Source organism: Balaenoptera musculus, chromosome 16 (genome assembly GCF_009873245.2).
Source record: "Balaenoptera musculus isolate JJ_BM4_2016_0621 chromosome 16, mBalMus1.pri.v3, whole genome shotgun sequence".
NCBI classification, from domain to species: domain Eukaryota; kingdom Metazoa; phylum Chordata; class Mammalia; order Artiodactyla; family Balaenopteridae; genus Balaenoptera; species Balaenoptera musculus.
Window position 1 is genome coordinate 79,317,182 of NC_045800.1, and position 26,101 is coordinate 79,343,282.

General features: G+C 51.8%; 1 protein-coding gene across 2 annotated transcripts in view; it reads right to left on the reverse strand.

Annotated features, from left to right (window-relative positions):
* The window catches only part of GPR137B (G protein-coupled receptor 137B), a 45,004-nt gene extending 19,133 nt beyond the window's left edge, over positions 1–25,871 (reverse strand). The window contains exons 1-2 of one of the 2 annotated variants that reach the window (XR_005016831.1): positions 25,219–25,725; positions 5,558–5,607 (exon numbers count right to left, since the gene is read on the reverse strand). Coding sequence is in view for 1 of the 2 variants with exons in the window: in XM_036828854.1 (XP_036684749.1) it covers positions 5,558–5,607; positions 25,219–25,587 (419 nt within the window). In the remaining variant the exon portion in view is untranslated. Of the gene's footprint in view, positions 1–5,557; positions 5,608–25,218 lie in introns of both variants that reach the window. The other variant, XM_036828854.1, reaches the window with a different exon arrangement.
* Positions 25,872–26,101: the final 230 nt, after the last annotated feature.

Here is a 26,101-nt window from a genome sequence, read left to right on the forward strand (position 1 = left end):
CACGCAGAAACAGGTTTGGGGCGGGGGGGATGCACGGGAATTAGTTGCCAAGGACAGGTTCTTTTATAGGACGTGATCACTGGTCCAGCCCCTTGCAATCCACCTCATCTGCTCTGTACCACGTTCTCACGGTGATGGGGGAAATCAGGGGCACAGAGAGAGAGACAAAGGCAGGACCAATTGGGAGTCACCAAAAATCTGCATTCTGGTTCCTCGAAAGCCCTATTTTTTTTATTGTTTGATTATTATCTGCTGTGCTTTTGTGAAGAACACAATTTGGAAACATCCAGAACCCTCTGGAATCAGCCCTACTGTTCCTGGCCCCTTGGTGGTGTGTGTGCACACTTTGTATCCACGTGACGGCGATAAGCCTCCGGAAAAAGCACAATCTGGACATTCAGCTTTTCCAGAGGACTCCTCCTGGGTATTGTTTTAAATACTATGGTGGATATAAATTCTTACTACTCTTTCTTTACTACAATAAATAATACAGGAGCCCTAGAGGACACTGGGGACAGGGAAAGCAAAAGCCAACCAGGCCCAGCTCCCCACCCAGACACACTGCTGGTGTGTGCCCCCGGCCACCCTCTCTGTCTTGAATGGTCACACGACAGCCTCCGAGCCTCCGTCCCCCCTATACCCTCCCCAGCTCTGCTCTCATCTGCTGGGCGTGACCCAGAGCGCTTGGGTCACAGAGCCACGACACCAGGCAGGTCCTCGGCCACTCGGGGCTGCCGTGTCCTCCTCCGTAAAATGGAGCTGACCCTTCCTTCCTGACTCAGAGCCGCCGTGAGAATTCAAGGGACCCTGAGCTTCTCCTCTGACATCACCCAGGGAGCAGCGAGGCCTCACCCTCGTCAAGAGCAACTTCTAGAAAAAGGCGTCACCTCCTGCCCCATCACCTCCTCTGCAGGTGCCCCTGCGGCCTCGAGTCCTCCCACCACCTACTCACTGACCTCAAAGGCGTGACCCTCGCCCCATCCTTCCCCCGCCTGAGCCTGTCCCTGGAGGCCCCTGGTCCCTCCTCCCCCTCGTCTTCCCCCGGGTGACAGCATCTATGGCTCCTGCCCTGCACCCTCTTCCTCGGGAAATACGTTCCCTCCTCCGGCCTCAGTTACAGCTCCCGTACGACCACGTTCAAAAGCGCCTGTCTCACCAACCGGACCATCCCCTTAGTGGACGACGCTCAGAATTACCTCCGGCCTGCATTCCAAGATGTCAACAGTGGCCGCGCGGGAAAGACCCTCCTCCTGAGGCCTGATGTCACCACGGAGGACGTGTGTCAGCTCTGTGCCGAGAAGTTCCAGGGGGCCGACCCCGAGGAGTACGGGGAAGAAGAGCTCACCGCCTCCCAGGAGACACGCGAGGCTTCCCAGTGGTGCATCCGAAGAGGGGAGTTAGGAACCTGGCCTCTGGCTTCCACGTGCCTGTGCTTGAAAAGCAGTCACCTCCTTGGGGACCGCTCGGTTCAGTGACGGAGCCATCCACAGGCCGACGTGGCCAAGGGCACCTGTAGCCACGACGCCCAAGCAGGGTAGCTGAGGTTCATGAAACAGTAGGATCCATCCTTCGGAGCTGGAGAATTGCATCTGATGGTTCAGGTGTCCCGAGATCGTTTGCTGCCTACCCCCAGCCAGGTTCTGGGTTGGCTCACGTGTATGTATATGTACTAAATAAACATTTAAGGTACAAGCTCCTGAGTTCAACAGCAGGCTTTTGAGAAGACTGTCCGATGCGGTGCATGAAGGACCTCTCAGTTCAGTGAGTGTCTCCATCCATTCCTCCCTCCCTTCCTTCCTTCCTTCTTTTCTTAATGAAGAGCCTTTGTGTTTTTATATATTTCATAGAAATTTTTATAGCAGTTGCAGGTAAACTGTCAGGATTGGTTTTTAAAATATTTTTGGAACTTTAAGGTGTTCTATAATTATGCATGTGATTTTAACATTTAATATGCAAAAAGAAATCTCTTGCTGGATTTGAGAGTACTGCGTTTTAAAAGTCTCTCTTCTGTAACCGGATGTTTGGGCAACTTTGTGGGGAGAGACTGCTGGGTTTCTTACAGCCATGTATTACTGACACTGGCCACAGAATGCCTTTGGAAATCCGACGTACTGTTATTACCTTATTCACGCTCAGTGGTATCGTGTTGTTTTGTGTTTTCACCACGTGATGCTGAGGATCAGGAAAGAAATGAATGTAGAGAGAGGTCGAGAGGGAGATACAGACTCCAACAGAGGACTAAGGGGTGGAGTCTGCTGCTTCAGGCTCCTTGAAGGAAGATGGGAAAAGGAGATAGAAGGAACCACCTATGCTGAAAATACTGTGAACATGCAGTGAGATTTGCAGAATCTGTCCCATGTTATTTGCTTTCGGAAGCAATTTTGAAAACCCCACGAGGAAAAAAACATAAGAACAATGCTTTTTTTTTTTTCCTTTTCCGCATAAATCAAAACTAACAGCATCAAATTATTTTGGGCAGAAACCACGTAATGTGAGTTTCATTGAGTTAAATAAATGCCATTTGGAAAGGAGTTTGCAAATGCACCAAAAAGCCCACCTGTGTTGTAGAATGTGTGGTGAAGTTAAATTTCTGTTTTACGAAACCTCCTTGGGCGGGGGGCAGTTTGCACAGAGGATGAGGGTCTCATATCAACGTAACACAGGTAGTTACAAAAACATGTTATTGTACTGTGTAAAGATGCATAGTCATCTAATTTGGTTGGCTTTGTACCTTGTCCCTTTTTAAGCTTTTGCTGTACATCTAGAACCCTCAACACATACTGTGTACTTCCTTTTGTAAATGATTTTTTGAATGGAATTTTGCACATAATACATTGTAATACTGTATGATAATCATCTGTGAAAATAATCCTTGAAATATTTTTTTTAAAAAAAGCGCTTGTCTCGAGCCACTGCCTCTGTCCAAGTCGACTCACGTTCCAAACAGCCTCCATTGAGGCCCACGTGCAAGCTTAACTTCTAATGTTCCTCCTCCTGCACGTTCCCAAGTTTTCCTAATACAGCTGTCCCTCGGTATCTGCAAGGGACAGCTTCCAGGATCACCAGCCAATACCAAAATCCAAGGATGCTCAAGTCCATTACAGAGAATAGTGTAGTACATGTCACATAAGGGACTGTCAGCCCCCTCCCACCCTCCAGATCTGCAGGTGCGGAAATCTGTGGATACGGAGGGCTGACTGTAAACTATTGCTACTTTAAACTGTCCTTCTTAGAAGCAACATCATTCCATGGTAGACTCTGAAGTCCCAAATAGTCTGCCAGAAACATGAACTGAACTCCTCAGAAGTAGTGAAGGGACAGACACAGAGAACAGACTTGTGATTGTCAAGGTGGGGTGGGGGAGGGATGGGTTGGGAGTTTGGGACTAGCAGATGCGAGCTATTATATACAGAACAGATAAACAACAAGGTCCTACTGTACAGCACAAGGAACTATTTTCAATATCCTGTGATAAACCATAATGGAGATGAATATGAAAAAGAATGTGTATATGTATAACGGAGTCACTTTGCTGTACAGCAGAAATTAACACATCGTAAATCAAATATACCTCAATAAAATTTTTTTTAGAAAGCAGTGAAGGGCTTCCCTGGTGGCACAGTGGTTAAGAATCCGCCTGCCAACGCAGGGGACGCAGGTTCGAGCCCTGGTCTGGGAAGATCCCACATGCCGCGGAGCAACTAAGCCCGTGCGCCACAACTACTGAGCCTGTGCTCTAGAGCCCACAAGCTACAACTACTGAGTCCACGTGCCACAACTGCTGAAGCCCGCACGCCTAGAGCCCGTGCTCCGCAACAAGAGAAGCCACCGCAATGAGAAGCCCGCGCACCGCAATGAAGAGTAGCCCCTGCTCGCCGCAACTAGAGAAAGCCCGCGTGCAGCAATGAGAACCCAACGCAGCCAAAAATAAATAAGTAAAATTTTTTTAAAAAGCATTGAAGGGAAACAGCAAGATCAGATGAAAAACAAAAACAAACACACAGCACACAAGTCTCATCACTTGTATCTTGGCCCATGTACTATCGCCTAACTTTCTGAACTTCAGCTTCCTGGGATAAAAAAGGAGGATCAAAACATACACTTTCAGAATTTTAAATAAAAGTCTTTGTAAATTTAAGATGATATATGTTTAAATAAAATATGTATACATTTTTACATGTTTGTAAAGTAACAAAATAACTAAAATTTCATTTTGACTCTAGAAGGTAAGTGGCCAAAGCCACCTTTCCAGAAATGTTTACCCAGGCAGCCGAGCTCTCCCAGGCAGGGACATCAGGACACCTTGACTCATGCGGTGCCCATCTCACACCTTCTGAACACCTTGTCTCCCTTCCCCCTCTGCCCAAGGCTGACCATTCTTGAATTTTGTTTTATGTTTTTTTCTATATAGCAGGTTCTTATTAGTTCTCTATTTTATACTCATTAGTGTATACATGTCAATCCCAATCTCCCAATTCATCCCACCACCACCACCCCACCCCCTGCTTTCCCACCTTGGTATCTATACATTTGTTCTCTACATCTCAAGGCTGACCATTCTTTTTTTTTTTTTTAAGTCTTTATTGAATTTGTTACAATATTGCTCCTGTTTTATGTTTTGGTCTTTTGACATGAGGCATGTGGGATCCCAGCTCCCCAACCAGGGAGCGAACCCACACCCCCTGCATTGGAAGGCGAAGTCCTAACTACTAGACCACCAGGGAAGTCCCCCAAGGCTGACCATTCTTGAAGCCACTGGGGTTCTTTGCTGCTGGGAAGTCAACAGGCCTCTTTGAAAGCTTGGGGAAAGCGATGGACCCACCCCGCCCCCCCAGGAAAAACATGTATATCTACCTCCTGCCATCAATTCGGCATGTGATTGAAAGCCTCCCCTTCCAGATTACGAGTCTTTCCTGCTCAGCCCTGCATGGGCCTCGCTGGTGAGTTCCAGAAACAGAGCCTGCCAGCAGTCGGCAGCAGGGACTGGGGGTCAGGCCACCAGGGGGAGGGGGCAGGGCCTCGGGGACAAGGCTCTACCAGAGCTGCACCTGCACCCAGAGGGTAGGGAGGGGGATGTCTGGCCACGCGGGCATCTTTAGGGAGCTTGCCTTCCTTCTGCTGAGGCCCTTGACCTCGCAAGTGCCTCGGAAAGGTTTAGACGCAGCGTGCGCGACTTAGACTTAATTCCCCTCTCCGTTCTCCCTGGTTAGGAAAGGTAACAGACTCTTGTTTCTTTTTTTTTTTTTTTTTGGCCATGCCACACAGCATGTGGGATCTTAGTTCCCCGACCACGGATCAAACCCACGCCCCCTGCAGTGGAAGCTGGGAGTCTTAACCACTGGGTTGCCAGGGAAGTCCCTACCGGACTCTTGTTTCTTCTAATCAAGGCCAATATGCTGCAAGGCCTGCTAAGCGGTGATTCAGTGAGCAGTGAACGCGACACCCAGCAAGCAGGCCGGTTTCGGGCAGCTCACAGAGGAGTGATGTGTGCAAACCTCGAGGTCACCTGCTGTCACACAGAGATATGTCCCAGGGGAGGGGGGGAGGGTGAACTTACCGGTATTTGAGTAATTCTGGAGAATATTTTGACTTGGCTTTAAAAATCACCTGCAATGACAAAAAAACACGGCAAGTTGGGTACACAGTCTGCTGACACTGACAAACTGATATCATTGCTTAGAACTCCCCATTCCCTTGGTGCCTGGGCGCTGAGGCACGGCCTCTGAGATTGAGACATCTGCTTTGTGAGAAAGTTTGTGAAGCTAAACATTGTTTAGGCTGTGCATACAATTTAAATTTAATTTGAAATTTAAAAGGAAAGGTACTTACAAATGGTTAAAATGTTTTGTTTTTTTAAGGTATTACTGGTCTACCACTAGCCGGTACGTCCCTTATTTTAAGATTCACATTTGAGGGACTTCCCTGGCGGTCCAGTGGTTAAGACTCCGTGCTTCCAATGCAGGGGGCGTGGGTTCAATCCCTGGTAGGGGAACTAAGATCCCACATGCTGCACAGTGTGGCCAAAAAAAAAAAAAATTTGTATTTGAGCCCATACTTCCCCCAGAGATAAACAGTTCACTCTCACACTTTATTAGGACTTTCACTGGCACCAAAAGAATGTGGTTTGAATGTACGTGTGTCCATTGACTCAGGCCTCAAACTCTGCAGCCCATTGGACTACAGGAGTGTCAGCCTCGATGACATGCTGCCTGTTGGAATTTCCCCAGAGTTTCGCAGCCTGCACAGTCTGTTAACAGGCCCACGCGGGGGGCAGAGGCTGGCCTGGCAGAGCCTGTGAGAAGGCGAAGGGGAGACGGAAAGCAGTGTCAGCTCAGGCTCCAGCCCCACGAGACCCGCGGCTCTTCCCACGGTGCGGGTGTGTGCTCGCGGGAGCCCCGAGGGCGCTCACCGGTCAGGCTCTGGCTCGGGGCGCAGTGGAGCAGCAGGGCAGGGGCCCGTACCCTTGCTCTCCCGGCCCCCGGTGTTCGCGCGCGGTGACCCCCGGTGTTCGCGCGCGGTGGCGGCAGCACGGGGAGAAGGAAAGGAAGGGTGTGGAAGGGGAGAGGAGTGAGGACAGTTTTTCAGAGATGCTCCTGCTGTGGATGGCGAGGGTCAGACGACCTGCACTCCCTGCATCCGGCTCTCCCTCTGCACGGAGCTCCCAAACATGCCCTGGGCACCCCGCCTTTCCTCCTGCTGGCCCTGAGGGCTGCGACGTCCCTCTGGGAACCCACCGTCCTCCGCCATGCGCCGTTCCCCTCTCCTCAGCCCTCCGGGCCCTTGGTACTTCCCTTGGGATTTACTCAGCCCCCAAACGCCTGTCTAAGGGGGAGAAACCCTGCCTGAGCGGTAAGGAGAGAAGGACAAGGGGAAAACAGGGTGGGGAGTAAGGGCACGGTCCTGGCGACATGGGAGGAGGGGACAGGCAGCCCTGGAACCCACGGGGGCTCACGGGGGGGTCCATACTGTCGCCCTCCTGTCTGAGGAGCGAGCAGTGAGAAATCAGTCTGCTGGAGGGTTATGCGAACATAATGCTGGGAAAGCCTTCAGTGGATCCAAGTGCCCTGCCGTGTCTGCAGATGCAGACAGATGTCACGAGGGGCAGCGAGCCTCCAAGTGACCCTAGGGGCCGATTCCCACAAAACACATGCAATAGAAGCAGTCATTCCCCCGGGAACCTTTTCAAAGACACTCTTCTGAGGACCCTCAGTAGTAATTCTCAGACTTATCCGTGCATAGGAATCACCCAGGGAACCTGCTAAAGATGCAAATCCCAGAGCCCCACCCTCCGAGGTGCCAAGCTGATGGGTCTGGGCTGGGGCCCAGGGATCTGCATTTTAATAGACTGCCCACCCCGAGCGAGTGATTCGGATTCGGGTTTGGCTAGAACAAAGACCGCCTCGTAGGAAATACGAAAGAGATGAAACTGCCTGACCTAATATTCTTGAGTAGCTTTGCAATCATTCATTTCAAACACACTGAAACACTTGTTCACAGCAATGAGATGACACCACAAGAATCCAGGTACAGTGCCAAGAACAGATATCAGGGGACGCTCCAAGTCCACGGACAGCACCCCACGACGTTCACGCTCACGCCTGCCTCAAACTTACAACAACGTGCCACCAACTGAGGACTCTAATCCTCAGAATCAACATCTGGGCGAGAGGGGAACCGCAGACATTCCTACAGACTTTACAACGAGCAAACCCACGCCCCGCTTTTTAAAAACACATTTTCAGAGCTTTACAGGGGAGCATTCCAAACTTACGGAGGAATTATTTTGTTTGTGACATGAGTTTTGTCTCTGTCCTAAATCCTTTTGGGAAGGAGGTAGGAAGTAGGGGTTCACACCACAAATAAAGTACCTGGTAAAAACACAAAGAGATGGCGTGAGTACACTGCCCTTACGTCAAAGGGGCCCCGAGCTCAGCTTTCTCTGACAAGCTCCCGTGGGATTTTAGGCAAGTCACATCACCTTTGGTATTTCTCTGCAGTCCATGAGAAGGAGAAAAGTTATAAAACGACCTCCCTTAGGAATAAGACATAGATTAATACATCACTCCAAAGTTCTGTTACTGATAATACTGAATAATACTGATTCATGCAACCTATGACAACGCTCTCAGAAAAATGCTCTTATGACACACAGTACTTGAGGATCTTGCTTTTAAATAATCAAGAGAATCCTTGGGGCTTCCCTGGTGGCACAGTGGTTAAGAATCCGCCTGCCAATGCAGGGACACGGGTTCGAGCCCTGGTCCGGGAAGATCCCACATGCCGCAGAGCAACTAAGCCCGTGTGCCACAACTACTGAGCCTGCGTGCCGCAACTACTGAAGCCCGTGCTCCGCAACAAGAGAAGTCACCGCAATGAGAAGCCCGCGCACAGCAACGAAGACCCAGCGCAGCCAAAAATAAATATCAAAAAAAAAGAGAGAATTCTTCACAGATATCAAAGTGAGGAGATGAAACTACAGTATTTTTTAACCATGTTTAAATTGAAGTATAGCTAATTTACAATGTTGTGTTAGTTTCAGGTGTACAGCAAAGGGATTAAGTTATACATACACACACGTGTGTATATATATATATATACATGCATATATATATTCTTTTTCAGATTCTTTTCCATTATAGGTTATTACAAGATGTGAATATAGTTCCCTGTGCTATACAGTAGGTCCTTGTTGTTTATCTATTTTACATATAGTAGCTTGTATGTGTTAATCCCAAACTCCTAACTGATCCCCCCCTTTCCCCTTCAGTAACCATAAGTTTGTTTTCTATGTCTGTGGTCTATTTCTGTTTTGTAAATAAGTTAAATTGTACCATTTTTTTAGATTCCACACATAAGTGATATCATATGATACTGAAACTACAGTATTTTTTAAAAAGTGTTTGAACTTGTCGACGAAATATACAAATATCGTTTTAATATTTCGCCACCCTTGTGGGGCTTACTCAGTGGCAGGTAACTCAGTTGACTCTCATACGCCAGGGCCATCGCTGGGCTCCCAGAAACCACCCACAGGTGGTCCCGTGCTATGGACTCAGCTCGGTGCAAAGTGCTGTCACGGATGCAAGAAAAATTTGACCCGTTCTGCCTTCAACAGGGTTATGGTCCCTACTGGTGAGGGAAAACCTGGACTGGGAAAATGACAAGAGGAGATGCAACCCAGAAAGGCCATGGGCTCAGGTGGTCTGGGCACCGGGGGCTGATCTGCAGGTCGGGGGCTCGGCCGCGTGACGGGCACATCAACTCTTCCTGCTCCTCGGCCACATCCTGCCTCGTCTCACCCAGGCGGCTCCTGGTCCCACCAGGACGGCACGAGAGCACAGGCACGGATCAGGGTCGACCCGTGGCCCACGGGGCAACCAGCTCACTGCCACCACTCGGCCAGCGCTGGGTCCTCAGGGCCCGGGACCTGCAGATCCACACCCCCAGCCAAGAGCTGCAGAAGCAGTGAACCCTCCCAAGTGGAAGCATAGCCCAACTGTGGCACCATCCTCCTCCATAAATGAAATAAGAGACGTTTCTTTACTTCCCACGGTCCCTGCAGCCCCGAATGCACATGCCAGATGGACGATGAACTGCAAGGAGGCAGGGGTGGGAGGCCAGCCTGGACCCCAGAAGCCCCTTCCTGGAACACAGCGAAGGTCAGTGTTCCCAGCCATGACTATCAAATATCTGGTCCAGGACTCGAGCTTTATAAACAATCACATGCTTTGCCCCCATAATTCTCCTTGTAAGAACTGACTCTGAGGCTGGGTTTCTCAAGGTGCGCCCACAGAACTGGGAATTCATAAAGGTGACTGGAAATAGGTGTTAGGTCAGCAAACAAATTTAGAAACTGCTAGGCTACCCAGCTTTTCCCTGCAAAAATTCCCAGAGCCTTTAAAAGGCTAATTATTCTATGTTGTAAATCTTCAAGGGAAATGCAAGGTATGCAGCAATTTTCCAAACTTATTTGGCCACTGAAGGTTTTCCTAATGAGTGTTCCAGGGAACAGAGTTTGGGAGATACTGCCCTTAAGGTGCTAAGCACAGGTGGAATGTTCACTGCAGCCTTAATAATAGCAATAATAATAATCACAACAACAAGAAAAAATGACAACTTTAAAATCATACTCAGCCTTCACCCCCATGAACACCAATCAAGCAAGGCATTGAGCACGAGGGGTTCCCCAGGTCAAGCATTCTACCCCAAAAGGAACCCAAAGCCCCATCCTGTAAAAGATGGGGAAACCCCACAAAACTTAGATCCTCATTAAGTCCACATCGTAGCCTGGAGGAGAAAAGTCATCATCAGGTAAGGGGACAGTCTGACGTGAAATAAACCATTTCTCTAAGCTGAAAGCCAGGGTGACAGAAAATGACATCAAAATAAAAGCCTCAACCATGATTTGTAAAAGCTCTGTCCACTCTTTACAATTTGTGGCAATTACGGTTGACCCCTGAACGACGAGGGGGTCAGGGGCTCCTCCCTGACCCTCCATGCAGGTGAAAATCCAAGCAGAATTTATCATGGGCCTTCCGCATAAAGGCGGCTTCCCTGTATCCACAGATTCAACCAACCGCAGATCATGTAGTTCTGTAGTATCCACTGTGGAAAAAAAATCCACATCTAAGTGGACCCATGTTGTTCAAGGGTCAACTGCTCATGTCTTGAATTCACCTGGGCCTTTGCAAGTTGTGCTTAGAAACTCTGCCCTGTCCTTCAAGTTAATCCTTAAACCTAAGTTGCTTAAAGTTGTATTTAAATTCCTGGGATTTTAAACTGACACAGTATACATTTAATTGCAGCGTCATTTTTGCCCTCATTAAAGAAAGTACATAAATGTCTGGACCAAGTTTTCAAAAAAAAAAATTCTAAACTCTCCTACTCACCCCTCCCCCACTCCTGTCTGTGTTCCAAGGAAATTCATTAAAGACTGATTAGTGCCCAGAAGTGGAGCTAACCCTCCGGGGCTGACTCCTGCTCTCTTATCGCGCTGCCCATCTCCTGGAGTCTGCGCTGGCTCCCACGGACCGGCTGGGAGGAGGGCAGGGCTCCTGAGGGGGAGGCAGACAAGCATGAATTACTCCTTCATATTTTACAGCCACCGCTATTGACGGTGCGGGCTCCGCCTGCTCCCTGCAGAACCAGACCTACCAGATGGGAGGGACCTGTGAGCGGCTGGGGAACAAGTGAGGCCAGACAAAAATTCAAATTCTCCCCACATTCAGACTGGTGGTATTTGTGATGGGTCAAATGACACTGAGCACCAGACCTGGAATCGAGAATTGTGAAAATAAGGAAACGCTGGTCCCTGACTTCCAGAAACTACAACCAGATACAGACATGGTGTGAGGGGGGTGTGAGGTGTGAGGAGGTGAGACAGTCTGAGGGGAACCTGGACCCCCTGGGGTGGGCCAGGTGGGCAGCAGGCTAGGCTGGGGTACAAGTCCAGGCAGCAGCCTGAAGTCAGGTAAGGCACATGCACTTCCCTGTAAGAGAATCAGAAGGCTTTCAGGACAATCCACACAATCTGAAATCAGAGCTGTGCTTTTAGAGGGGGACAGGGGTGGGGACCAGAGACAAAGGGCTTGGACTAGGGGTTCAGAAAGAAGGTGAAAACAGAGGTGTATGTTTACAGGCAAATCAAAGACAGAATGTAGCTTAGCAGTTGCCTGGGTCTGGGGGGTTGGGGAGAAGTGTGGGTGACTGCTAAGGGCTCCAGGGTTTCTTCTGGGGGTGACAAAAAAATGTTCCCAACTTTTATAACCCAGAAACAGACTCACAGACATAGAGAACAGACCTGTGGTTGCCAAGGGGGGGTGAGGGTGAGGGAGGGATGGAGTGGGAGTTTGGGGTTAGCAGATGCAAACTATTATCTATAGGATGGATAAACAACAAGGTCTTACTGTACAGCACAGGGAACTATATTCAATATCCTGTGATAAACCATAATGGAAAAGAATATGAAAAAGAATGTGTATATATGTATAACTGAATCACTGTGCTGTATGGCAGAAATGAACACAACCGTATAAATCAATTATACTTCAAAAAAAAAATGCTCTGAAATTGATGGTGGTGATGGTTGGGCAAGTCTGTGGATGTAGAGCTTTAAATGGAGAACCGTACAGAGTGTGAACTGGTCTCAATCAACATAAAGGAGCAGAACAGCAGGCAAGGAGCTGGCCCGGGGGTGCGGGTGGCACGTAGGCGGGCAAAGGGGGAGAGAGAGGCCTGGGTGAGGGACCATCAGGGTGCCAGATGCTGCTCAGAAGTAGGACAGGATAACCGTGGGGAGCTGGGCAGATGGGGAGGGGCCTGGAGGGGAAGTGGGGGGAGGCAGGAGGAAGTGGGAGCAGGGGCGTCTATTCTAGAGCATCAGCTACTCTTTAAAAATGTGTTTGTGAAATGAGAGAGAGATTATTCAAGGGCACTAGGACCTGGTTTAAGATCAGGAGCTTGGGCCCCCGGGACCCACCGGGATGGCAGAGCAGAGGGAGGGAGAGGCGGGAGGCAGGGGTGCGGCCAAGAGAGAGGAGCAGAGCAGCAGTTTCCATGGAAACTCCCATCCTGTTGTGGGACTAAAGCATCTTCCCCTCACCCATTCCTGTCTGGTCTCAGCATCACTTCCACGGCCTTGCAGAGTCCTACCTAGAACTGACGCCCAGGACAGGAAAGCCAGGTGACTTTCTGAAGGTTTAATTCCGGTTTGGGGAAGTGGGAGGACGTCCCCACCCCCAAGCTGGCCCCAGGGAGGGAGGCTGGGGTGGGGAGAGCCCTCCTCTGTTCCCAGCCCCCCTCCCACCTCGCCCACACTCCCCACCCGTGGGGCTCTGTGCCCTCTGGGCAACCCCAGGCCCTTCCCGCCACCTCCCGGATGACGCAGGAGGGCCCAGAGAGCCGCCTATGACGTACACGCGTGACAGAAGTACAAAGGTTCTAGAAGCAGCTGCTGCCCTCGGCCTCCCTCCCCTCATAAATCACAGCCCCTGAACGGCTCACCCATTCTGTTCCCACCCTTTGAAGTCCTGCCTGCCTGTTTTTTCCTCCTACCAACCCCAGCTGGCTTTTGCTGCTTTACAGTCACTTCTCCTAATGAAGCATGCTAGCTGCTTCTGGCAGAAACGGCCCAGGCTCTTCCGTGTGGGGATGACGGTGACCCCTGTGCATTCGGCGAAACTAAACAAAAGTAACCTCTTCTGTCCCCAGGAGCAGCGTCCGTGACAGCTCAATGCAGCGCTATGCCTCCAGACCTGCACTTTATTCACAATTTCTCTATGTGGCCATTTTGCTTTATAAATTCCACCCCCACCCCCACCCGCCCCAGAGCACGACCCGTGTCGCCGAGTCTCTGCTTTGGTGCCACCTCTTCCTGAAGTGCTGCCCCCTTAGAAGCGAACAGGCAGGTGGACACTTCACAACCCTCCCATCCTGAACAGGCTCCAGACCCCAGGCCCAGGCTGCACACCTGGTCCTGTGTCTGTGGTCCTGCCCGGGGGCTGACGCCCCTGGAGACCCTCACAGTAACCAAGAGGGTCTGTAACTCTGTGTGCACCAAGCACAGACCCATGTCTAAACCAATCTCTGCCTCCTCCCCCTCTCTCTCTCACATACTATTTTTAAATGTATGTATGCAAATTCGTTTGAAAATGTTACACTTTTATAGTAGGTTTAAACTTTACTATAAACTATGTCACCTATACACAAAGAAATAAAGTAACCAAAATTCACTACCCACCATGCAGTTCAGTCACCTTTGACACTGCCCTGTTTGCTCCAGTTCATTTTATTTCTAATAAATAAAAAGACACCATTGAAGCCCCCAGCGTCTCTCTCCTTGGTTCTGATCCCTCCTTCCTCCGCAGAGGGAATGGCCACCTGACTTTGGTGTTCTGATAGCCAGCAGGCTTCTACTTTTACGAGGATAAACAATATATAGTCCCATCTTGCATGGTTTCTCACTTTGTTTGAGTCAATGCCTTCCATACCCTTCTGCAACTTGTCTGTTCACCTGTCACGAGGTATTTGCAATGTATCGATGCTGAGACACTTGGCTCTCATTCATGCGTTCTCACTAAGGCTGGGTATTCCACCGTCTGCAGGTCACAGCTGTGTGTCCATCTCCAGCAGAGAGACGCCTAAAGATGGTTAAGAGTGTGGACTCTGGGGAATTCCCTGGCGGTCCAGTGGTTAGGACTCAGCTCACTGCCATGGCCCTGGTTCGATCCCTGGTCGGGAAACTAAGATCCTGCAACCCGTGCTGGGCGGGTTATGCGTGCATGCATGCAGGCATAAATAAATAAATAAATGTATGTATGTATGTATATGCATATATGATAAAAACTTGAAAAAAAAAAAGAGTGTGGACTCCGGAGCTGGCTCCCCTGGGCTTGAATCTTGGCTCCACCAATAATCAGCTGTGTGACTTTAGAAAAGTTACCTAACCTCTCTGTGCTTCAAGTACCTCATCTGTAAAATGAGACTAATAACAGTGCCCATCCCATCAGTTTTTGTGAAGATTAGGTGAATTACCACAGATAGAGCACTCAGCCAAATGCCTGCCACCTACCAGACACTATCTCAGCGTTTATGTGTTTGCTGCCCCCGCTGCTGCTATATTATTACTACCAGTCCCTGCAAATGCTCTCAAACCACGATTCTAAATGCACAGCTACTAAACTGTGATCATAAATGCTCTCTTGACCATAAAAGGAACTTTCGTACTCAAGAAGGTTAGGAACCACTGACACATTCACGATTTGCGTTTGTGATCCCTCTGTGTTGGCCACTTCCTGATATATTGGGGAAATTATGCAAACCCTGAGGCCCTGGTCTCCCTGGGTGGCAGTCATTAGTCTGTGTTTCCACATGCTAAGCATCCTCATTCACCAGAGCAGGGTGACTCGACCTGCAGTTTTTTAATTTTTGGAGCCCGCTGAATTCAAATGCAGGATGTCTCCCTTTGCATAGCAATCCCTGAAGAAGAGCAAGGTCAACTCTCTAAGACAGCAAGGGCGGGGCGATGTCTCTATGTCTGCAGACACTGGCCCTGTTTTTAAAGCCACAGAATACATAAAATAGATAACCAACAAGGACCTACTGTACAGCTCAGGGAACTCTACTCCCTATAAGGGAAAGGAAGCTGAAAGATAACAGATTTATGGATATGTATAACTGAATCACTTGGCTGGACACCTGAAACTAACACAACACTGTGAATCAACTGTGCTTCAGTGAAAAATAAAATTTCCTCAAAAAAAAGCCACGGAACCCCATGAAAGAAAAAGGAGTACGCTGTCCATGCCAAGTCATTCTGGGGGCAGCAGCCTGGAGCCCAGGCATGCTCTGTGTCCCCACCTGGGCAGGTGTGACAGGCCCCCAGGGAGGTGACCGGCTCCCAAGGTCAGGTCTTCAGCTTGTCATCTCCTGTCTTTGAACTTGGCAAGTGCGTGGTTCAAGGAGCGAGTCCTACTCACTGCCTGGCCTCACGCTGACCGTTGGGACAGAGGACCCCCAGCACTTAGACGAGCTGCTTTCGTATGTGATCTCGGGACCAACAATGACTCTGCCTCTCCTCTGAACTCCTGTAAAGCCCAGAACTCCCTGGAAGCATCCTCAACCTTCTCCCGCTCTCCTGAGCGCTCTGCTGCCCTGTCCTGTCCTGTCCAGCTGAGCCAGCACCGGAGAGCCCTCCTCAGGCTTGTGTGTGTGTGTGTGTGTGTGTCTGTGTCCTATCCCCACAGTCAGCCTGGGAGCCCCACAAAGGCAGGAGCTCAGCCTCACACTTCTCTGCCTTGTAGTCTCAGGACCCCTTCGCAAATGATGAAGGGATGAGGTCTCGCGGGATACAGGCGTCTCCACCTGCCCCGTCCCTTCCTGAAGGCTCCTCTCCTGCTCCAGTTCCCAGGGGTCCAGCCAAGCCCCTCTCTCCTCCACCCCCCAGCGGTTCACCAGAGCCTCCGTGTCCCTATCAACTGAACTGCAGCTCCATCCAACATCACCAACACCCGCCCGGCCACCCCGCAGGCTCTCGGCTCCACACTGGTCAAGTCAGGCCCACAGGTACCACCCACGACGGGCAGCAGCACCCTGGAGGGCGTGCCTGTCCAAAGGCCCTCAAGGTCACCTGACGACACACTGAACGCTGGCCTTCAGGCGCCCTGATTTTTCCTGTGTCACCTCTTGCTACCCGAGCGTCTGGGTTCAGGGGCGCGCAGCTGGCCAGACTGCCATGAACCTGCCTTTTTTTTTTTTTTTTTTTTTGGCCGCGCTCGGCTGATGGGATCTTAGTTCCCCGACCAGGGATTGAATCCAGGCCCACGGCAGTGAAAGCGCCAAGCCCTAACCACTGGACCAACAGGGAATCCCCTGAACCTGCTTTTTTGCTCACCCCTGATAAACTCTCTTTACACTCCTGTGCCTCAGGGTCCCCCTGTAAGATAAGAGGGTCAATACAAATGTTTATCACGGTGACTTCTGCTTTCAAAACTATGACACAAAGTTCCTAGAGGGATCCCAGCGCCACAGCGATCGATCGCTAAAGCCTTGCTTCTAAGTGGGGGTGGGCCTGACTTGTAGGGGAGGAGGGGAGGGACGTGGGCCCAGCCGCCCCCAGGGCAGCCTGGGTCACCTCACTGGTACAGCTGGAGGTGAACAACGCCCATCAGCCTCCCTGGCAGGCGTCTCCCTCTGCCGGCTCATGAATGGGAAGGGCTGTGGCCACACAAGGTACCATGATCGGTATGATGTTTCTGAACTGCTCCTGCCATGATGGCAGTTCACAGTTTACCTGCCAGGGTCCTGCCCATAATTGTTCTAAACGGGCTTAAATAAGGTAACACACCATAGCACGGAAGATACATTTCTCCACCTAGGAAGCTTAGCTGGGTTGCCAGCCAGCCGGGCCCCAAGGCTTCAGGCTTTCGTGTGGCTGCAGCATCGGGCCACGGCTCGCCACTGGACCCCAATCCTCTGGGCAAATGATGTACGTACTACAGAATAGGTAGTGAAGATGCCTCAGGGTTTTTTTTCCCTCCAGAAAATAACTTTCTGCCTCGGAAGGAAGGACAATTCTGAGGTTTCCTGGAACTCCTGCCCTTGCTGGGAGCAGTGTGGTATTTTTTATGAGCTACATGTTTGTGTCCGCCCCAAATTCACATGTTGAAATCCTAACCCCCACTGTGATGGTGTTAGGAGGTCAGGCCTCTGAGCACTTAGGGTCAAGAGGGTGGAGTCCTCGTGGGTGGGATTGGTGCTCTTATCAAAGGGACCCCAAGGAGCCTCCCTCTGTTCCCTACCACGTGAGGACGCGAAGGGAAGCCGGCTGTCTGCAGGCAGGAAGAGGCCCTCGCCAGAGCCCGACCCTACAGACACCCTGCCCTCAGGCGACCAGCCTCCTGAGAGAGCGAAGTGTCTAGTGTTAGTCAGAACGGCCATCATCAAAAAGTCTACAAACAATAAATGCTGGAGAGGGTGTGGAGAAAAGGGAACCCTCCTGCACTGTTGGTGGGAATGTAAACTGGTACAGCCACTATGGAGAACAGTATGGAGGTTCCTTAAAAAACTCAAAATAGAGCTACCACACAATCCAGCAATCCCACTCCTGGGCATATATCCAGAGAAAACTATAATTTGAAAACATACACACACCCCAATGTTCATAGCAGCACTATTTACAATAGCCAAGACATGGAAGCAACCTAAATGTCCATCAACAGGTGAATGGATAAAGAAGATGTAGTACATATATACAATGGAATAGTACTCAGCCATAAAAAAGAATGAAATAATGCCATTTGCAGCAACATGGATGGACCCAGAGATTATCATACTAAGGAAAGTAAGTCAGACAGAGAAAGACAAATATGATATCACTCATATGTGAAATCTAAAAAAAATGATACAGAAGAACTTATTTACAAAACAGAAACAGACTCACAGGCATAGAAAACAAACTTATGGTTACCAAAGGGGAGAGGTGGAGGCGGGGATAAATTAGGAGTTTGGGACTGACATATACACACCACTATAGATAAAACAGATAACCAACAAGGACCTACCGTATAGCACAGGGGACTCAATATCCTGTAATAATCTTAAATGTGAAAAGAATTTGAAAAAGAACAGATAAATGTATATGTGTAACTGAATCACTCTGCTGCACACCTGAAACTAACAACACTGTAAATCAACTCTACTCCAATATAAAATAAAAATTTTTTAAAGAAAGAAAAGAAAGCAATGGATTGTTAAAAAAAAAAAAAAAGAAAGAAAGAAAGAAAAGAAAAGGAAAAAGAAACTCCTGGTGTTGAAGCTGTCCAGTCTGTCGTGTTTCATTGTAGCAGCCAAACAGACTCAGACAAGGTCAGAGAATGCTCCTGTATCCTGTCCAAGAGGACTGCCGGCGGTACCTCCTCCAGGGGAAGGAACGTGGTGACAGAAACTGCTCTCGGGGAGCGAGACGCGGGTCTGCTGCTGCGCTGCCCCCAACTCACTGAAGGACACTGGATGGAGACACCTGGGATAATGACCAGGACGGTGAGGGACAAACCCACATCCCATCAGAAGCAATGAAGGGAACTGAGAATGTCCCACCCAGAGCAGGGAGGACCCAAGAGGAAGCAACATATGCCACCAAGTCTGTCGTGGGAGGGATGACACCGCTCCGCATGGCCCCAAGGGTCGGGGCCAGCCCTGCCCCAGCTTCACTTTTCCATCCTGGTGGTGGCCTGGACCCCAAGAGGCTGCCGTGAACAAAGCAGGGCGAAAGGATTTGACTTACACTTAAATAGTAGCAAAGCCATTGGTTCTGTTTAAAGCGTGTGTCCTAGAGGGAGAATTACAGAGATGACGGAGTGAATTAAGCCCCCAATCTTCTATCAGAAACATCTCGCACCTGGTGTCACCACAGTAAGGACTGTCACTAAGTCACATGGGCCACTGGCACCATGGAGACGGAATTTACGTGGTCTCTTCTTCTCCCTGTTCAACGCCAAGTTCCCTGAAAGCAGGAACTACGTGTGACCTTCACCCTATCTGCACAGCCTCCAGGGAATAACAGGCACTCAGAAGCACGTGCTGAAGCAACCTTAGTGTCCCTCTGCAGATGAGTGGGTAAGCGAACTGTGGAACACACTTGTGATGGAACATCAGCCAGCCTTAAAAAGGAATGAGCTAGTGACACACTCTACGACACGGATGAGCCTCGAAAACATCATGCTAAGTGAAAGAAGCCAGACACGAAAGGCCACTTAGTGTATGATTCCTTTGATGTGAAGTATCCAGAACAGGCCAATCCACAGAAAGCAGATCGGTGTTCACCAGGGACTGGGGTGAGGGGGGGAAAAGGGACTGACTGCTTAATGGGCGTGGAGGGTCTTTTTGGAGTGATGAAAATGTTCTGGAACTGAACAGAGGTGATCGTTGCATAATAATGTGAATGTACTAAATGCCACTAAGTCATACATATTAAAATGGTTAATTTTACGGGATGTGAATTTCACCCCAATTTTAAGAACAGACTTGTCAAGTGAGTGAAATGTGTCTCCAAGTTCACGTCCGTAGACTGTGCGACTGAAAGCTGGGAGGACCAGGACCTCTGTGTGGACGTTGATGCCGTCTCATCAGGACAGGGCTGTGGTCCCGCCGGGGCTGGGCCCGCAGGAGCCAGCCGGGCTCACATTTGGCCCACGTCCCTCCCTGTCTGCCCCCAGTCACACACAACCAACAGACTGTCACATGGCCTGATGGGCAACGTGACCTCTGACGGCTCTTAGGTCTGGGGAGCGAGGAGAGCAGCGTGTGCAGACATTTACCCTGTGCTTTACACACTATGTAGCCTGACAGGTGTGTCTTAAAGGGGGGAAGCGGGTGACATCACAAGACGTCCAGCCCAAGGCCCCTCGTCTGTGTCTCCCCAGCTCCCCCGCGCCCCGCAGGCCGGGACAGGTCCCCCCTCCCCCGGGTGCTGTGGGTGGCATGTGGCTCCCGGCACTGCCGCCTCCATCTGTCTGTCTTTCCCTATAGTCTGTTGCCCCTCAGGGCACAAATTTCAGCTTACTGTCTCTGAGCCCAGACACCTGTGTGCAGGTGATTGATGAGATCTGTTCACTGAGTGAACGACACTCTTTAACCACAAGCTGAGAAGCCACGGCCTGTTTCCAATGTGCCCGAAGGACCTGTCACAGTAAAAATAACAGCAAGGTGGGATGGGAGCTTGGTGACACACGCCGGCTTTGTCCTAACCTTGTGCCGAGGACCAAGTTCATCCTGTAGCCTGTAACCGTATGGCCTGTGAGCTAAGAATCGTTTTTATCTTTTTAAAGAGATGTCTAAAAAAGAAAAAACAATATGCAACAGAGACCATACGCGACGCACAAGGCTTAAAATACTGACTCGGGCACCGTCTGGACTTCCTTTCCTGCGTCCTCCACGCCCAAGTTTGAGGAAATAACCCACTCAGAGTAAAACCACTCGGACCTCCTCTGTCCTCAGAGGTTAACAGGCTCTAAACTTTAGCCACAGGATGAATCAAAAGTAAAATATTTACAAGCCTCTGCGGACCTCCGGGGGTGCCTACGTGCCAGGTATGGTCACCTGTGTGCTGAGGCCATTTCCATCCTGAGATAACCGACCTGCCAGACCCATAACAGGGAAGAGGCTTCTCTCCTCTCCCTGGAACTGCAAGGCGATCAGGAATCAGTGGATGAAAACAGATCCTGGGATCACACACTACGATGTTTCCAAAAACCTGACACTCTTAGGGATGTCATTCGGATGAGTGGCATCAATTTCATCAGTGCTCTTCTCCAATCAGCCCACCCCTCACTGCTCCAGCCGGCACCTCCGAGCTGACGTCTCTGGGGGCTGGCAGATGGGGGCACATCACAGCCCTCTGGCGGGAAGGGCACTGCCGCACACGACCCACCCGAGCAATGAAAAGGGCCTTAGGATGACGCTCTCTTTCTGCCTCCCTGCGAGTCCCCGCTCGTCTGACCCAGGGAAAGCCAGGGAGCAAAAGGATGCAGCAAAAACCTATAGGCATGAGGGTGTGTGGGACCAGACCCAGGCTCCAGTGGGAATGGGAGCCACAGGTCTGGGTTCACGGCACAGGGACAACACAGGGACAACGCTGACCGTTCTCAGCTCAGCCTCTGCTGTTGAGAATTCGCGGCTTCCTGGGCAATGGGCTGGAGCTCAGATATGCTGAGAAGAGGCTGTTCCCACGAGTGTGGAGGCCGTGAAGGAAATTTGGTTCCCCTGATGTTGGCAGGCGAGCCCTTTGGCACTGAAGCCACAAGAGTGGAGGACAGAGAGAACAAAGAAGTAGTGCTTCGAGGACCGATCTTGGGAAATCGGGCTGTAAAATTGGAAAGCTTCTTCTTGGGGGGCAGTTTTTAGAAGTAAAATTAGGAAGTGACTCCCTGGGGAGTGCTGGTGGTAGATGGTAGACTGAACGCTAACAAAGAAACTTCTCCTGGTCCTGCGTGTGCACACACACACACACACACACACACACACAGAGCTCTGGCGGCTGGGAGTCCACTGAGTGACCACAAGGAGCCATTGCCAGGGGCCGGGCAGCCACGGTATGGTGCAGAGGTGAGGATTCCCGGCCCCTGTGCGACTGTGTGCTCCTAGCTTTGAAATAAGGTACTTGGGGACCAGCAAAGGCTTGCCTTGTGTGTTCCTAAGCTTCTTACTTCTTCATAATCATCAAGAGGCCTAGAAGCTTCCCTCTTCACAACTCCTAGATTAGGGCCTGGCACACAACAGATTCGGTAAACATTTCTTGATTAAATTGACTGCCAAGAGCCACAGCGAGATCCACTTATGCCTGAGGTCACCACCTCCCTTTTCCTGGTGGGGTGGAGACAGGGTCCCTGGATTAGCTCTTCAGCTGCCTCCTCGTTCCCGGTCAGCAGAGACGAGGACCAGGCTGCGTTCTGAGTTGCGGGGTGTTGTGTGCAGCAAGCACTCTTCCTGGCTCTGCGTGCCTGGCTGGGGGACCCAGCACAAGTCACCAGAATCTTCGAGGCCTCGGCTGCCTCATCTGCAGAATGAAGGGCGGACCCCCCAGTCCCTTCAACTCTCAGCGTGGGGAGCTACAGCTGTGAGGAACTGGTGACCTCCATCCTCCCCGCAACGGGAGGCCCAGGGCCACTGCCATTTGACAAACATAAAAGTTGCAGGTTGGTGGGAAAAATTATTTCAGTGACACAGTGGGCTGATAACGGGCCGAGCCAGTGCTGGGGCCTGACGTTCAGGACTGTGGTTTGGCCAGAGCCTGGGCTCCGACGATTAGGAGATGATGCAGAAAGAGCACCTTAACTGAGGGAGAGGAGGGGCCGAAGGACGCAGCACAGACAGCACCTCCTTTAACCTGCTCCAACCCTGGGGAGAGCACTAGGGCTGCCCTTGTCCTGCAGCAGGTGGGTAACTGGCCCTGGGAGACATGTGAGGGGCCGACCCAGCTCTGCCCACAGGGTCCCTGCTCCTTCCACTCCCAGCGCTGCCCGGGTTCACAGGCCTTTGCCGGCCCACCACGAGCCCCAGGCGCCCACAGTAACCCCCCTGCAGCTTCCCTGCCGCGCTCTAAGGCGCGGTAGGTGCTGGCTCCTGCGTCAGTGTCCATTAATCACACCACCTCTTCCCCACCAAGAGGCCTCACTTCTCCTTTTCCTTCCTCAAACCAGCCTGTAGTGGCAGGAATCTGTCCCGGGGCTCAAGACAAGGCTGAACCAGGGGGCAGCTGAGCCCGCCGCATTCGGTCACACCCAGGAACCCCAGGAGTCTGAGGGCCAGACCCCAAATTAGGAGAGAGAACAGCTGGGGGAGACAGCTGCCCAGGCGCCGCTGAACTCACCCCCCCCCGGCCCTTTCCCCAACTCCCCCCCACCGCCTCCCCCCCCCCACCCCGCCCAGACCCTCCACCCCAGCTCTGCAGACAGACCTGCCTCGTGCAGGGCTGCCCTGGCCCAGAAGCTGGCAGCCTTGGCCTCGGAGCCTCTGCTGTACAGCCTGGTCTGGACGCGGCGGGAGGGGGGCGGGGGGACTCCTGGCTCCAGGGCTCATTGGTCGTGTGACCTTGAGTGAGTCATACAACCTCCCTGACCCCCCTCCGAAAAATGGGGACACCATCCGTACTTCCTTCAGAGGGTTGTTGGGAAGAATAAATAAGACAAACCGCTTAGAACCGTGCCTAGCACATAGCACATGCTTCTTCATTGTTAGCCACTACCCGCCACCCTCCGAAATCGGATTTATGTGTTCTAAGAGGGGGCCCAGGCCGCAGTAATCCTTAAAGGTCCCCCGGCCATTCCAGTGGTTGAGAACCCTGCCTAAGAGAAGGCATGTGGGAGGGGGGAGAGGAGAGGGGAGAGGGGCGTCTGAGCGGGGAGTCAAAGGGCGACCCCTTTATAACACCCCAGAAGTATCAGAGTATTTGCCAGGAAGCCAGAGAATGGCTTCTCTGCCAGGGTCTGAGATGCCACCAGTTAGTACCACTTTCCCCTGCCAGCCACCCTGGAGATATAAAGAAAACAAGTCCTGACAGTTACAAAGAAGCTAGAGTGGTGGCTTGCGGCCTCTTGGCTTGCAAGGCTGTCGGCCTGGTCACTCTTTCCCTCGCTCAGCATTTACTCCCCAGCCAGCAGATGGTGCAGAAAATGTGAAGCCCTGCCCCTCATCCAGCTCTGAGTGCAGAATTTGCACGCGAGTGCCAGAGAGCCATGGCAGTGCTCTACGCTGTCCTTTTTTTCTCAGAAAGGGACCAGAATAAAGATCTCAATATGCAATCAGATCATCGTCACAGTTCTTGAACGAACATCAACCTACCTGACTTACGTATCTTGCTGCAATCAGCCCTTTCCATCCAATGAACAAGCCGGAGTGTCTGCAATGTAGCTGACTGCCTGAACTGGTTTTCGGGTTTAAAAGTTGTATTTGGACAGATGATACACATTACTTGTGGACTGGAAAATATGCTGATACACTGGACTGAGGAGAAGGCTTTGAGTATAGATCCCGTTTGATAAGGTTATAATAGCTACTAAAGAGTACATATGTTAGTTTTTAGCCAAAGGTATTTCCTCCAAATTTTCAGTCAGGGGCTCCCACTACACCAGGGCAATCCGTTTTCTAAATTTTCTTTTCTTCCTTTTTTTTTTTTTTTTTAAATCAACAGCATTTTCTTTTAATAAATAAAGACACTATTAAAAGGAATGGAATGCTTGCTGGCACAAAGCCTCTACCTAAGCTACAGCTCTTAAATTCCCCTTACCAGGTGACGTGGTTGGTGCCTTCCCCCTGGGCAGGGTCCTAGTGAAAATGGACATTTTAGTGCTTGGAAAGCTAATGAGAAGCAGAGATGACGATGATGATGACGATGGTATTGTGCTATTACACCTTTATGCAATGCTTTACACAGTATTTGCAAAGTACTTTCCAATTACTGTACTTCATTAAGCCAACCGTCACAGCAGCCAAGTCAATTCGCACGTTCTCCCATTAGCTTATTAACAATCTGCCTCATAAAACGACTCCCGTGTGCCTGTAAAAGGGCCCCAGCAAACTTTTACGGCTTTTTCTCGGCAACCCTGACCTCCCGCCGCATCAGCTCAGGAGCTGAGTGTTGCCGCGACTAATGTTTAGCAATCCTGTAGAATGAGTTAGCAAGCTGCACTTCAGCAGGGCTCCCACTCTGGAGGCTCAGAACATCCCATCCAAACCAGAGCAGTCCCACCCTGCCTCGCAAAGCCAGTGTCTGGCCCCAACCTGGAGGCCAACGTGCAGGTGATCTTTCCGGGCTGGGGGTTACATCCTTTGGGATGAGGGGATAGAGGGAAAACTCCAGGGTTCGAGTGTCCCTGGGGGGCACACCTCCCATCAGTTCGATTCTCCTGCGTGCACGGAGATGCTGCTCCCCGCGCACGGAGGACCATACCCACTGGCTGACGCTGAGCTGAGGGCAGAGGCTGCGGGTGGCCTCCAGCCCTTTCCTGTCCCTGCTCCTTCGCCTCCCTTGGGAATGGGAGGGCGTTACCTGGGACAAAGGCCTGCAGGTAGGCCAGGGCTCGGACCACCCCAGAACCAATGCTTCTTCCCCGGACCCTCTCAGGCCGGTGGCTCTGTGACCCGCCCCGGCGGCTGCCATCGCCCCCTCCAGGTGAGCGCCCTCCAGGTGCCTCCCGCCTGCGGGGGCGGCCTCCCGAGACTCACCTGCGTGAAATACAAGTTCATCAGCGTGAGGGTGAAGAACTGGAGGCACACGGGGAAGCAGTAGAGCAGCCAGAAGACGAAGGGGCTGAGCGCATTGGCCGCCACGAAGTCTTTGAAGTAGAAGGAGAAGAGAACCGTCCGCAGGGAGGCCCAGAAGAGGCAGAGGAAGAGGAAGACGCTCTGGTAGCTGAGCCGCTTGTGGCGGTAGCGCAGCACCAGCCAGAGCTGCACGTAGATGAACAAGAAGAGCAGCGAATAGAACACGGTGTAGACGATAGTGAGGCCGAGCTTCACGTAGGGGGGTACGGCCGGGGTCAGCGTGGGCGGCAGCGAGTCGTTGCGTAGGGGGTCCCACGGCGGGGCCTCCATCGGGCCGGGGGCGCTACGGCACGGCCGGGGCGCTCGGGCTTCATCGGGGCTCGCGGCCGCCGCCGCCCCCGCGGGGGTCTCCGAGCATCGCGCTCCACCCAGAGCCCGGCGACTGGAGGAAAGAAAATAAGCCGCACTTCCTCCCCCGGCACCACATGATTCACTGGGGCGGCCTTTTGTCTGCGATTGGCAGCGCCGCGCCCGCCGCCCCCGCGCGCCCGCCAGCCCCGCGCGCCCGGGCTGTGCACCGCGCAACCCTAGGAGTCCCGCCCCCCGCGCCGCGCCGCGCGCCCCCACGTCTCCCACTGCCCCGCGCCGCACGCCCCCCGGAGCCCCGCCCCTGCCGCGCGCCCCCGCCCCGCCCCGCCCCCTGCCCTGCGCGGCCCCTGCGCCGCACGTCCCCACCCCGCCCCCTGCCCCGCGCCGCACGCCCCCCGGAGCCCCGCCCCCTGTCTTGCGCCCCCGCGCCCCTCGGCCCCCCGACGCCCCCCGAGCCGCCCGACGGGTGCTGCGT